Genomic DNA, 14673 nt, shown 5'->3' with positions numbered 1-14673 from the left:
TGATGGTTGTACACAGTTGATGGTTGTACACAGTTGATGATGGTTGTACACAGTAGATAATGGTTGTACACAGTTGATGGTTGTACACAGTAGTTGATGGTTGTACACAGTAGATGATGGTTGTACACATATGATGGTTGTACACAGTAGTTGATGGTTGTACACAGTAGATGATGGTTGTACACATTTGATGGTTGTACACAGTTGATGGTTGTACACAGTTGATGATGGTTGTACACAGTAGATGATGGTTGTACACAGATGATGGTTGTACACAGTAGATGATGGTTGTACACAGTACATGATGGTTGTACACGGTTGATGATGGTTGTACACAGTAGATGATGGTTGTACACAGTAGATGATGGTTGTACACAGTAGATGATGGTTGTACACAGTAGATGGTTGTACACAGATGATGGTTGTACACAGATGATGGTTGTACAGCAGTTGATGATGGTTGTACACAGTTGATGTTGTAAACAGATGATGGTTGTACACAGTTGATGGTTGTACACAGATGATGATTGTACACAGTTGATGGTTGTACAGCAGTTGATGATGGTTGTACACAGCTGATGTTGTACAGCAGTTGATGGTTGTATACAGATGATGGTTGTACACAGATGATGGTTGTACACAGTTGATGGTTGTACACAGTTGATAATGGTTGTACACAGTTGATGTTGTATACAGATGATGGTTGTACATAGTTGATGTTGTATACAGATGATGGTTGTACACTGTTGATGGTTGTACACAGTTGATGGTTGTACACAGTTGATGGTTGTACACGGTTGATGATGGTTGTACACAGTAGATGATGGTTGTACACAGTAGATGATGGTTGTACACAGATGATGGTTGTACACAGTACATGATGGTTGTACACAGTAGATGATGGTTGTACACAGTTGATGGTTGTACACAGTTGATGATGGTTGTACACAGTTGATGGTTGTACACAGTAGATGATGGTTGTACACAGTTCATGGTTGTACACAGTAGATGGTTGTACACAGATGATGGTTGTACACAGATGATGGTTGTACAGCAGTTGATGATGGTTGTACACAGTTGATGTTGTATACAGTTGATGGTTGTACACAGATGATGGTTTTACACAGATGATGGTTGTACAGCAGTTGATGATGGTTGTACACAGATGATGGTTGTACAGCAGTTGATGTTGTATACAGATGATGGTTGTACACAGATGATGATTGTACACAGATGATGGTTGTACAGTAGATGATGGTTGTACACAGTAGATGATGGTTGTACACAGTTGATAATGGTTGTACACAGTTGATGGTTGTACACAGTTGATTGTTGTACACAGATGATGGTTGTACACAGATGATGGTTGTAGATAGTTGATGGTTGTACACAGTAGATGTTGTATACAGATGATGGTTGTACACAGTTGATGGTTGTACACAGATGATGGTTGTATACAGATGATGGTTGTACATAGTTGATGGTTGTACACAGTTGATGGTTGTACACAGATGATGGTTGTACATAGTTGATGGTTGTACATAGTTGATGGTTGTACACAGATGATGGTTGTACATAGTTGATGGTTGTACACAGATGATGGTTGTACACAGATGATGGTTGTACATAGTTGATGGTTGAACACAGTTGATGGTTGTACACAGTTGATGGCTGTACACAGTTGATGGTTGTACACAGTAGATGATGGTTGTACAGCAGTAGAGGATGGTTGTGTGTCAGGTTGGAGAAAGAGTACACAAGTGTCCGAAGGAGGCTGACCACAGACGTGGAGAACAAGACCAACATGATCGGCCAGCTGTCACAGGAACTAGAGGTGCACCAGAAGAACTTCAACGAGCTGAAGGAGGAGCTTGGCAAGGTAGGACTAGGTGTCCCAGGTGTTGTAGTACTAGGTATAGAACCACCAGGTGTTGTAGTACTAGGTATAGAACCACCAGGTGTTGTAGTACCAGGTATAGAACCACCAGGTGTTGTAGTACTAGGTATATAACCACCAGGTGCTGTAGTACCAGGTATAGAACCACCAGGTGTTGTAGTACTAGGTATATAACCACCAGGTGTTGTAGTACTAGGTATAGAACCACCAGGTGTTGTAGTACCAGGTATAGAACCACCAGGTGTTGTAGTACTAGGTATAGAACCACCAGTTGTTGTAGTACTAGGTATAGAACCACCAGGTTTTGTAGTACTAGGTATAGAACCACCAGGTGTTGTATTGGTAGGTATTGAACCACCAGGTGTTGTAGTACTAGGTATAGAACCACCAGGTGTTGTAGTACTAGATATTGAACCACCAGGTGTTGTAGTACTAGATATTGAACCACCAGGTGTTGTAGTACTAGGTATAGAACCACCAGGTGTTGTAGTACTAGGTATAGAACCACCAGGTGTTGTAGTACCAGGTATAGAACCACCAGGTGTTGTAGTACTAGGTATATAACCACCAGGTGTTGTAGTACTAGGTATAGAACCACCAGGTGTTGTAGTACTAGGTATAGAACCACCAGTTGTTGTAGTACTAGGTATAGAACCACCAGGTGTTGTAGTACTAGGTATAGAACCACCAGGTGTTGTAGTACTAGGTATTGAACCACCAGGTGTTGTAGTACCAGGTATAGAACCACCAGGTGTTGTAGTACTAGGTATATAACCACCAGGTGTTGTAGTACTAGGTATAGAACCACCAGGTGTTGTAGTACTAGGTATAGAACCACCAGGTGTTGTAGTACTAGGTATAGAACCACCAGCTGTTGTAGTACTAGGTATAGAACCACCAGTTGTTGTAGTACTAGATATTGAACCACCAGCTGTTGTAGTACTAGGTATAGAACCACCAGGTGTTGTAGTACCAGGTATAGAACCACCAGGTGTTGTAGTACTAGGTATATAACCACCAGGTGTTGTAGTACTAGGTATATAACCACCAGGTGTTGTAGTACCAGGTATAGAACCACCAGGTGTTGTAGTACTAGGTATATAACCACCAGGTGTTGTAGTACCAGGTATAGAACCACCAGGTGTTGTACTAGGTTTTCAACCATCAGCTCTTTTACATCCGGTCATTGAATATTGCTTTTGTGGTCCCCAGGGTGTGCCTCTGTACTTCATGTATAATGTGTTCCACTGAGAGGGCACCTGTTATGTACCATGTTTGTTGTACAGGCCAAGAAGCGACAGGTGTACCTGGAGGATACGTACGGCGGCTGTATGAAGGAGCTGGACATGCTGATCTCCACCTTCTCCCCTCCACCCACAGACAAGACCAAGAAAAGCACACGTAAGTCCAGAGCCAGCAGGTGCAGCAAAAACAACCAGTGCCCCATCTTCCCTGACAGTAACATGATGCTGATGGTGAGTCTGACATCATTGTATGGCTCTATTGTCTGGCCATCCTTGTGTTCAGGGAGTTTAAGACCTCCTCAGAGGCTGATATTCAGCCCCAAATCTGCAGCAAATGTCAGTATTACTTCCCAATTCATGCTACTATAGTCATACATGGTCTTGTAGAGGCCATTTGTTTTATATTATTGCATTGATTGCAATGTTAAAATGCAGTGGAAAATAATAATTTTGAAAAGAAGTGTCAGGCACTTAGTTTGGAATCCTAGATAAATCCCTGGCTTTAGCCTCAAAGAAGTCTGCTGGTTATTGGGCCGCCTTTCCATGCAGATGTTGCCTTTCTGCAATTGAAACTAGTTTGTGAAGCCAGACACCTGGGAGAAGTAGGAGGACCGCCTCTGTGGCCTTGTGCTAAAGTCTCCACCTGGAGAGCAGAAGGTCCGGGGTTTGATCCCCGGCCGAGTCATACCAACACACATTAAAAGATGGTACTTCTTATTATTCTGCCTGGCGCGCAGCATCAAGGGGCTATCACTTTATAAGTGCAATAATCTTGGATTCAACTTTAAGCCCCTTTTTACCCAACCTCACAGAGAAGTAGGATGTTATGGAGAGTTAGATCACTGCCAGTCAGTGGATGCTACATGTTGAAGGTGTGAGGAAAGATGAAGGGAAGGCCAAGAAACTGCCGAGTCCATCTGCCCTGCTGGAGACACTGCGGCGCCTTCTCCATGATTCCAAGACCAAGTTGGACACCACGTGTGAAGAGGTACGTCACAGAAGTGCACCGCAGTTGTACATAAACATCTCACATCAATTTTTACTTGCGTAAAATTGTTCCATTTGGATATATATGTTAGATATTAAGATTATACTTGTGGAGACGCTCAAGCCTCAACTATATAGGTTTTCTTCTTCAGGGTACAACCATAGTGTGCATCTTTTCAGGACAAAGTCTGATTCAGGTATTAACGGTAGATAATCTTATTGATGGATTCTCTCAACACTTGTATTTCTGATGGCACTGAGTGTTTAGCGTGTTCACATGGAGGAAAGTTCTTGGTTCTTATCAATGGTAAGCATAAGTAAATACATTGTATTTATCATGCATTTATCATATCCTCAAGAGAAGACTCACATAACAGTCACATCCTCAGAAACCTATGCCACATTGCTGGGAACCAAATATTTTTCTTCAGTTTTTCTTATTTTGTTTGATTTGAGTTTTCTATGTGACTATCTTTCCCTCAGTTGTCTAAATGTAAAAAGACTGGGGACAAACTGTCAAAGGAAGTGGACACGTATCGGGACATGGTGCAGGCCAAGGATAAAGCTCTGGAGGTAGTTGTCAAGCTGTACCTCTCTCTCGTGTAACACTTGTAGGCCACCCTTCACACACAGGTCCAGTATCTCACAGGCTACCCTTCACACAGGACCTGTATATCACATGCTACGGTTCACTGTATGTACACACACAGGTCCAGTATCTCACAGGCTACCCTTTACACACAGGTCCAGTATGTCACAGGCTACCCTTCACACACAGGTCCAGTATCTCACAGGCTACCCTTCACACACAGGTCCAGTATCTCACAGGCTACCCTTCACACACAGGTCCAGTATCTCACAGGCTACCCTTTACACATAGGTCCAGTATCTCACAGGCTACCCTTCACACACAGGTCCAGTATCTCACAGGCTACCCTTCACACAGGACCTGTATCTCACAGGCTACCCTTCACACAGGACCTGTATATCACAGGCTACGATTCACACACAGGTCCAGTATCTCACAGGCTACCCTTCACACAGGTCCAGTATCTCACAGGCTACCCTTCACACACAGGTCCAGTATCTCACAGGCTACCCTTTACATACAGGTCCAGTATCTCACAGACTACCCTTTACACATAGGTCCAGTATCTCACAGGCTACCCTTTACACTCAGGTCCAGTATCTCACAGGCTACCCTTACACACAGGTCCAGTATCTCACAGGCTACCCTTTACACACAGGTCTAGTATCTCACAGGCTACCCTTTACACATAGGTCCAGTATCTCACAGACTACCCTTTACACACAGGTCTAGTATCTCACAGGCTACCCTTTACACACAGGTCCAGTATCTCACAGGCTACCCTTCACACACAGGTCCAGTATCTCACAGACTACCATTCACACACTGGTCCAGTATCTCACAGGCTACCCTTCACACACAGATCCAGTATCTCACAGGCTACCCTTTACACATAGGTCCAGTATCTCACAGACTACCCTTCACACACAGGTCCAGTATCTCACAGGCTACCCTTCACACACAGGTCCAGTATCTCACAGGCTACCCTTCACACACAGGTCCAGTATCTCACAGGCTACCCTTTACACATAGGTCCAGTATCTCACAGACTACCCTTCACACACAGGTCCAGTATCTCACAGGCTACCCTTCACACACAGGTCCAGTATCTCACAGGCTACCCTTCACACACAGATCCAGTATCTCACAGACTACCCTTTACACACAGGTCCAGTATCTCACAGGCTACCCTTCACACACAGGTCCAGTATCTCACAGACTACCTTTCACACACAGATCCAGTATCTCACAGACTACCCTTTACACACAGGTCCAGTATCTCACAGGCTACCCTTTACACACAGGTCCAGTATCTCACAGGCTACCCTTTACACACAGATCCAGTATCTCACAGGATACCCTTCACACACAGGTCCAGTATCTCACAGGCTACCCTTCACTAACAGGACCTGTATCTCACAGGCTACCCTTCACACAGGACCTGTATATCACAGGCTACCCTTCACACACAGGACCTGTATCTCACAGGCTACGGTTCACACACAGGTCCAGTATCTCACAGGCTACCCTTCACATAGAGGTCCAGTATCTCACAGACTACCCTTTACACACAGGTCCAGTATCTCACGGGCTACCATTCACACACAGGACCTGTATCACACAGTATGTTACAGGCTTCTAAAGTTAATCCATATTTCATATGTTAGGAAGCAGCTCTTTTAATTGTCAACGTAAAAAATATACTGTTTATCATGTACATACAGGTCGATTTTCTTCCTAGAGGAAATATGGTATGTTATTGACACACTGTGTAGAAACTGTGTATCAGGGGAAATATGTCCTTTCATATGCTTGTGAATCCCAAGATCTGGGCGTTTCTGGTCTAGGGATACTTCTTATGTGTATAGTATGGGTAAGTTTGACGTTAGTTGACTGTACTAGCTCAATGCAGAGGGACAGTAGTACTCATGCCCACAGTGATATGAAGACCGTCCTTATTGATTCCCCTCACCTTCTTGCTGTATTACCCCCAGGGAGAAGGTTGAGTCTGTGTACGTGCGGTATTAGTTGCCATATGTGTGTGTTTCTGCAGGACGCCCAGAAGAACTACACCCGCACTGCGAAGGAGCTAAGCCGTGTACGTGCTGAATCTGGTGAGCTGGAGGGGATTCTCACCAGGACCAAAATAGACCTGCAGAGTACCAACTCCAATCAGGATAAGGACCGTACTCGGATACAAGGACTCTCTGAAGAGGTAGGTACACATTGACTTCCAGGAGGAGGTAGGTACACACTGACTTCCAGGAGGAGGTAGGTACACACTGACTTCCAGGAGGAGGTAGGTACACACTGACTTCCAGGAGGAGGTAGGTACACATTGACTTCCAGGAGGAGGTAGGTACACACTGACTTCCAGGAGGAGGTAGGTACACATTGACTTCCAGGAGGAGTTAAGTACACAATGACTTCCAGGAGGAGGTAGGTACACACTGACTTCCAGGAGGAGGTAGGAACACACTGACATCCAGGAGAAGGTAGGTACACATTGACTTCCAGGAGGAGGTAGGTACACACTGACTTCCAGGAGGAGGTAGGTACACACTGACCTCCAGGACTCCAGGGCCCACTTGCACAAAACGATCTTAGCGCTATGACTATTGTAACCCTTTGTTAAAGTATGGGAGTTATGATCATCTTAGCGCTAAGATCGCTTTGTGCAAGTGGGCTCAGGAGGAGGTAGGTACACATTGGCTTCCTTGAGGAGTTAGGTACACACTGATTTACACAAGCAACATACAAGCAGTAACTGTCCCAGCAGGAGGTTGGTATATCACCATTTGTGAGACCTATATTTAAGTTTCTCTTTTTTGTTTCAAGTCTGCAAAGAAAAAGCATGTGAGATATTTTCAATTCATCCAATTAACTAGTATTCCAATAGTGGCTATAATAAAGTGTCTTCTGTCATGTAACCATCTGTTCGACATGTCGATGTCACAGTGCCTGGAATGTTAGATCCCTACTGCTGTGGTAACACCACCACACACTGCTCACACTGGTAACATCTCTGCTGAAGGCTCTGGTTTCCATATCAGTGTAGATAGAACATATACTTAATTAGATGCTAATATATGTTCTCCCTGTTGGATGGCTGGATAGAAGTCTACAAGTCTCCATACTCTGATCTGTCACAAGTTGGTTACCTGCGACAAGTCTCCATACTCTGATCTGTCACAAGTTGGTTAACTGCGACAAGTCTCTATACTCTGATCTGTCACAAGTTAGTTACCTGCGACAAGTCTCCAAACTCTGATCTGTCACAAGTTAGTTACCTGCTACAAGTCTCCATACTCTGATCTGTCACAAGTTGGTTACCTTCTACAAGTCTCCATACTCTGATCTGTCACAAGTTAGTTACCTGCTACAAGTCCCCATACTCTGATCTGTCACAAATTGGTTACCTGCTACAAGTCTCCATACTCTGATCTGTCACAAGTTAGTTACCTGCGACAAGTCTCTATACTATCATCTGTCACAAGTTAGTTACCTGCGACAAGTCTCTATACTCTGATCTGTCACAAGTTAGTTACCTGCAACAAGTCTCCATACTCTGATCTGTCACAAGTTGGTTAACTGGGACAAGTCTCTATACTCTGATCTGTCACAAGTTAGTTACCTGCGACAAGTCTCCATACTCTGATCTGTCACAAGTTAGTTACCTGCTACAAGTCCCCATACTCTGATCTGTCACAAGTTGGTTACCTGCTACAAGTCTCCATACTCTGATCTGTCACAAGTTAGTTACCTGCTACAAGTCTCCATACTCTGATCTGTCACAAGTTGGTTACCTGCTACAAGTCTCCATACTCTGATCTGTCACAAGTTAGTTACCTGCTACAAGTCTCCATACTCTGATCTGTCACAAGTTGGTTAACTGGGACAAGTCTCTATACTCTGATCTGTCACAAGTTGGTTACCTGCTACAAGTCTCCATACTCTGATCTGTCACAAGTTGGTTAACTGGGACAAGTCTCTATACTCTGATCTGTCACAAGTTGGTTACCTGCTACAAGTCTCCATACTCTGATCTGTCACAAGTTGGTTACCTGCTACAAGTCTCCATACTCCGATCTGTCACAAGTTGGTAGCAGGAAAGCAACCTGTGACAGGTCTCTCTGTATTATAAATCCTTGTACCAGGAAACTGATGTAAAGGAATGTAGGACATGTGTATCAGGAGAAGTAGATTTGCTTGAATCTGTATCTTGATGGAGTTTTGTTTGCAAATTAAATAAATTGTGTCAAACAAGTGTTTTGAAGTTATGTATGATTATCAATAAAATATCATTATAGCGATTTTTTACTGACCACTTCAATGAAAATAAAATAGAAAAAAATAAGAAAATTAGAATGTATTATGTCTTATCTTATGTTGTAGATGTTGTCAACGCAGTATGTGTGTTCTTGTGTTTCAGATGTGAATATTGTCAGCATTTTCTTTGTGTTTCAGATAATGAAACTAGTTAAGCGACACCGGGCAGAGGACGAGGTATGTGAGGGGGAGGGGGAATTCATGGCCCTCCCCCCCTCCTGGACACCCCCCTTGCAGCAGGTGGGAGGGGCAGGGAGAGGGGGAGTGGCGTGCAGTGATGGGGGCTGGTGCTAACACAGCATGGTTTTGTTTCACACCAAGGCTCCGTTCTGCAAAGCAACTCAAGCTCTGTGATGACACGAGTCTGTGGTGAAGTATGGGAATCATGACAGGCATTGCGCTGAAGTTGCCTTGCAGAACAGTGCCCATGTGTTGGTTGCATATCCCCTGAAGGGTACACTCCGTATTAACACTGACAGTTTACAGACACTGGTAACGTCCATGAGATGCAGGCACTGTAGAGGGGGGGATTTGTTTTAGTAAAGAACATGACAGAAATAACAAGAGAATTGAATCAATGCTTGACTACTGTAGTTGGTTCAAGTTGAAGATTGTTTTACATCATTTGCAAGACTTTCTCCAGTACACTTAGCTCCAGATAACCTTTTTGAGCTATTAAGTTTTTACTCAAATGTTTCTATTTTAATTGAGTTTATTACATTTTTCATTGGGTGACCAATATTTTTGCACTCATCTTTTCATCACTCTATTGGGTTTTTCCCAAAATGAGTGAACATTTTAATATTTACAAAAAGTGAAATAATGTTTTAGATGTTTTATATAACAGTTCTAAATATAAATGATCGACTCGGAAAGTAAATTAGCTTGTAATTGTGTTTTGGTAATTAGCTCCTTTGTACGCATGCTGAAAAAGCTTCACTGGTAATTTAAGTGTGATGTTTTTATACAGTAGCGTGTCAGTACTTGTGGACATTACCTGTATAAGTTCACCTCTCACCACTCCTACTAACATGTGACATGTCCAGAGTTCCATCACGAGATGTGTTTGCTTATGCTGATTGATGTTCGAGTTCCCGGCCGAGATGGCGAAACTGAGGATATGGTTACAGTACATCACCTGGCTGACTGTGTGTCATTTTGTTTGTTTGTTTTTTAACGCCCTCAGCAATATTCCAGCTATATGATGGCAGTCAGTAAATAATCAGGAGGCACGGATGGCCCAGTCGACTAAGGCGCCGCGATTCACTTTGCAGAGTTGCGTCCCTTGGCCACACCAGAAGCCTATAATTATGGGTTCGAATCCTGGTTCGCCCCTATTATATTTCTAGCTTTGTCAGCACCAAACCCGTTTCCTGTGGGTTTCACCGAAGTGATAAATGTCTGAGACCTGCATCACTTGGGGCTTTCCTCCCACATTAAGCCGACACGATGTGAAATAACTGGAATACTGTTAAAAACGACTTTAAACCTAACTCACTTACTCACTTAAAATAATCGAGTCTGGACCAGACAATCCAGTGATTGATATAATGAGCAGCGATCTACGCAAATGGCATAGGATAACATGCATTAACCAAGTCCGTGACCAGGACCATCGTACCCCTACTGTGTGAAGCGTTGCTCATGTTATCACTCACTGGCTGGCCTTGCCCTTGATGTTTTCTCCCTTCACATATTTTCATCCGATGTCATATTCTTGAAGTGTGGTCACTAATATAAGGAACATAGGTTTTATATATGTTGTTTTACCATAACCATGTTAGAAATGTTTTGTTATGTGTACTCTGTTTTCAGCAGATTTGAAATATATGTGTTACCTACCTATTCTCTGCATGTCCCATATGACATTCCTCTGTGTTCAGCAGCTGGGTTATATATGTGTTACCTCCATATTCTCTGCATGTCCTACATGACATTCCTCGGTGTTCAGCAGCTGGGATATATATGTGGTACCTCCCTATTCTCTGCATGTCCTACATGGCGTTCCTCTCTGCTCAGGAGAAGCTGGCGTTCCTGCATGGCCTGTATCAGCGTCTGCTGGCTGGGCGGATCGTGGTGCCGGCGAGGGAGAAAGGCTTCAACCAGTTGTCATGGACGGAGGTGACAGAGGCAGTGTACCAGCAGGTGGTGGCCATGATTAACTCTCTACAACAGGCTGATGAAAAGGTACTCTTGAAAGTCAGATCATGGACTATTGACACACATTATCATTCCGATATTCCTTCAGAGCCCCCTTCCACACAGCGATCGTATCACTACAACATGTTAAAGTATGGGAGTTATGATCTTAGTTACCAATTGCTTTGTGAAACGGTGCCCAGAATCCTATCATCCTGTGACTGCTGTCATCCTAAGGCTGTGGGTTTCATTGCTGTGGGTTTCATTGCTATGGATTACAGCTGCAGTACATGTTAACCAGACAATTGCATGCTTATGTTTGCTCCTGGTAGAAGTGTTCTGTGTACATGGAGTTTCAACCTTGTTCCCTTTGATATGAAATATATCAACACAGGCCATAAAAACGTTTCAGCTTTTGTCAAGTGTTGATATCTTTTACAGTAGAACGTGGATAAAACGAACTACAAGGAACCAGAAAAATCAGTTTGTTATATCCGTTGTTCGTCGCTCGGACACGTCCGCCATCTTGGATAAAACAAAACACAATACTCGTAACTGCAGCATTGACTTGTATCAGCAGTTATCACTTCATAGCATTCAATTGATAACATTTCATAACATTCATTTAAGTTGAACAAGGTTGATCCGTCACCGCTGATTGTGTTGATTCGCCGCCATTGTGTAGATTTGCCGCTGATTGCATACAGCCAATTGTCAGTGACACTTGACACTGAGTGAGATGTCTTAGTTCACTATACACGTCACTAATTAGTGGAAGATGGGCTTGTCGGTGATCAGATATCAGTTCGGTGTATCCCTTAGTTCGCTGTAGAGAGTTCGTTATATACGTAAATTTTATATGATATTATATGGGAGATAAATCGGGGATTGTTTAACAGTTCGTTGTATTCGTTTGTTCGCTATATCCGTGTTCGCTAAATCCGTGTTCTACTGTATGTCAAATGACACAAGGGTGAGATTTTATTAATCATTCAGAATGATTCTTAATTAACTGTTTCAGTTTGTACACAGTAATAATCAGTGTCTTCAGTGTTACAGCTAAATCTAATCAGTTTCAGTTGCAGAGAGGTTACAGATGTCATTTGTGACAGCACAATGGTCTGCCTATTTCGTTTTCTTTACTGATCTCGCTCAAGCATTATCTCCTGTGGAAGATGGGTGATAAATATTTCGATATCAAAATATACATTGGCCACTTTTTCCCTGTTCACTTTAAGATTAGAAAAGAAAAGTAGTACATTGCTGTGTTGCTAGATGGGGGGGATGCAGACCCTTCAAACTATCAGCCCCCTGCGGGTGTATTTGATAGACATAATGACCTACTGATTGCTGTGTTGCTAGATGTGGGGGATGCAGACCCTTCAAACTATCAGCCCACTGCGGATGTATTTGATAGACATAATGACCTACTGATTGCTGTGTTGCTAGATGTGGGGGATGCAGACCCTTCAAACTATCAGCCCACTGCGGATGTATGTGATAGACATAATGACCTACTGATTGCTGTGTTGCTAGATGTGGGGGATGCAGACCCTTCAAACTATCAGCCCACTGCGGATGTATGTGATAGACATAATGACGTACTGATTGCTGTGTTACTAGATGCGGGGGATGGAGGAGGCAGTGGCGGCAAGAGATGAGAAGATCAACACAATGCAGCAGTCGTACGAAGACCAGCTGGACAAACTGACATCACTGACGAAGGAGCAGGAGTCGTCATGGCAGAGACAGAAGGAAGAGTTGCAGCAGCACTACACGCAGCTCATCGGGGACCTCCAGTCTCGCTCCAAGGTCGGCTTGCAGCTCTTTGTTTGTCAGTGTGTTGTTTTTATGTCACAGTCAGTAATATTACACTTACGTCATGGCAGCCAGTAAATCATCAAGCAGACCAACTATGTTTTGGAAATGTGCAAGATTTGACCGGGATATTTTTCATGATAGAATGGAAACATAATACCCTTGATAATCTCAATGTCAGCCTCAACTTACTATGGTTGAGACCGCCTTCATGGTTTAGTGGCAGAGTGTCTGGCTGGAGAGCAGAAGGTTGGCGATTTGATCTCCGCCTGCATCATACCAAAAGACATTAAAGATGGTACTTGTCACCCTGTCTGGCACGCAGCATTAAGGGGCTAAAATAAAGACCGATAGACTCGGGACTCGGTATACTGTGTCTGAGTGGGGTATTCATGTTAAACTGCGGCATTGTATCACAGTGGGCTAGCACTATGAATTAGTCTGGACTTGTACAAGCAGACATACAGGCACATGCAAGTGCAATAATCTTGAGCGTGATGTTAAACCCCATTTCACCATACCTGAATATGTTTGAAACAATGGGGAAAGCAAGGTTTGTCACTCTTTATTTGTTATGGTGAACTACAGACCACATCATTAAGTTATAACAGAGGAGACACATGGTGCTCGGCAAGTCAACAGAATATATACCTAGGCATCAAAATGTAGCAAGAGTCTGAGATCGGAAACACTTAAGTACACTTACTGTCAAAAGAAACATGAACATCAGAAACATAGAGAAATATGTATGTTAAGAAGAGATGTTCCCAATGTGCATCAGTTAATGACAAAACTAACAATCAGTCGAGTGTTGCCACAGAGCAAGTATTATTCTTTTCGTCATACGCTACTCGTGATTTCCAGACCAAATGCCATACCTGCAAGAGACAAATTGTGTATCTGGAGTAATGGATCTATGACATCACATGATGTGTTCATGAGCATCGGGTTCACACAACCCACCAGTATGTTCATTTGTGATTCAAACCAATCTAATATCTTTTGAATATGAGTAAGTACAAAAATATTAACCAAATTGTATGCTGTTCATGTTTCTTTTGGCGGTGCGTATATACATCCTTCAGTCATCTTGCTGTAATGTCAAATATTGCAACATGACAGAAAAGCCAAGCTGTGGCAGACCAGGCGTGGGAGAAGATCCGAGCTACGGGCAGCGTGCAGCAAGGTCTGGAATCGGAGTGCTCGGAGCTGCGGAGGTACCTCGATGATGCAGACACCCAGATCTCATCTCTGTCCTCTGCCTGTGCGCTCCTCGCCGGCGCCCTCTACCCTCTGTACGCACGGGCTAACGAGCTGGCTAGTGAGCGTCGTGTTCTGGAGGACCAGATGATTGGGTGGGACACCTGCCGGGAGCGCGCCCAGTACCTAGTCAGTGTCCTCAACTCTGAGCTCAACGCTGAGACTGACAAACCAGAGAGAGATCGCAGGAAAAAAGAGAAAAGAACTCCAATTTTGTGCTTCCGGACTGGTGTTATTGCTGTGATGGCTGCCAACAGACTGTGTCATCTGGGCCGGGGATCGTGTAAGATGTTTGTGACGTACGATACGTTGTCTGGCAGCAATGGACTGCTGGTGTGTACCGGAGGCATCAGGCAATCCAGGAGAGTATTCAGAGGTAATAAGTTTGTTCCACATGACCACCTCTGTGG

The 14673-nt window shown here is 43.7% G+C and overlaps 1 protein-coding gene across 3 annotated transcripts in view; it reads left to right on the top strand.

The window, feature by feature from the left end:
* The window catches only part of LOC139453736 (coiled-coil domain-containing protein 171-like), a 52460-nt gene that overhangs the window by 26205 nt on the left and 11582 nt on the right, over positions 1-14673 (top strand). For all 3 annotated transcript variants that reach the window (XM_071235218.1, XM_071235213.1, XM_071235207.1), the window contains 9 exons: positions 1741-1879; positions 3184-3298; positions 4014-4129; positions 4612-4701; positions 6771-6932; positions 9185-9223; positions 11066-11233; positions 12809-12997; positions 14126-14639. In XM_071235218.1, the coding sequence (XP_071091319.1) occupies positions 1741-1879; positions 3184-3298; positions 4014-4129; positions 4612-4701; positions 6771-6932; positions 9185-9223; positions 11066-11233; positions 12809-12997; positions 14126-14639 (1532 nt within the window). The remainder of the gene's footprint in view (positions 1-1740; positions 1880-3183; positions 3299-4013; positions 4130-4611; positions 4702-6770; positions 6933-9184; positions 9224-11065; positions 11234-12808; positions 12998-14125; positions 14640-14673) is intronic.

The sequence above is a fragment of the Haliotis cracherodii genome, unplaced genomic scaffold, assembly GCF_022045235.1.
Source record: "Haliotis cracherodii isolate W230 unplaced genomic scaffold, xgHalCrac1.p SCAF_1, whole genome shotgun sequence".
Classification (NCBI taxonomy): domain Eukaryota; kingdom Metazoa; phylum Mollusca; class Gastropoda; order Lepetellida; family Haliotidae; genus Haliotis; species Haliotis cracherodii.
This window is presented reverse-complemented; position numbering and strand designations above follow the sequence as displayed.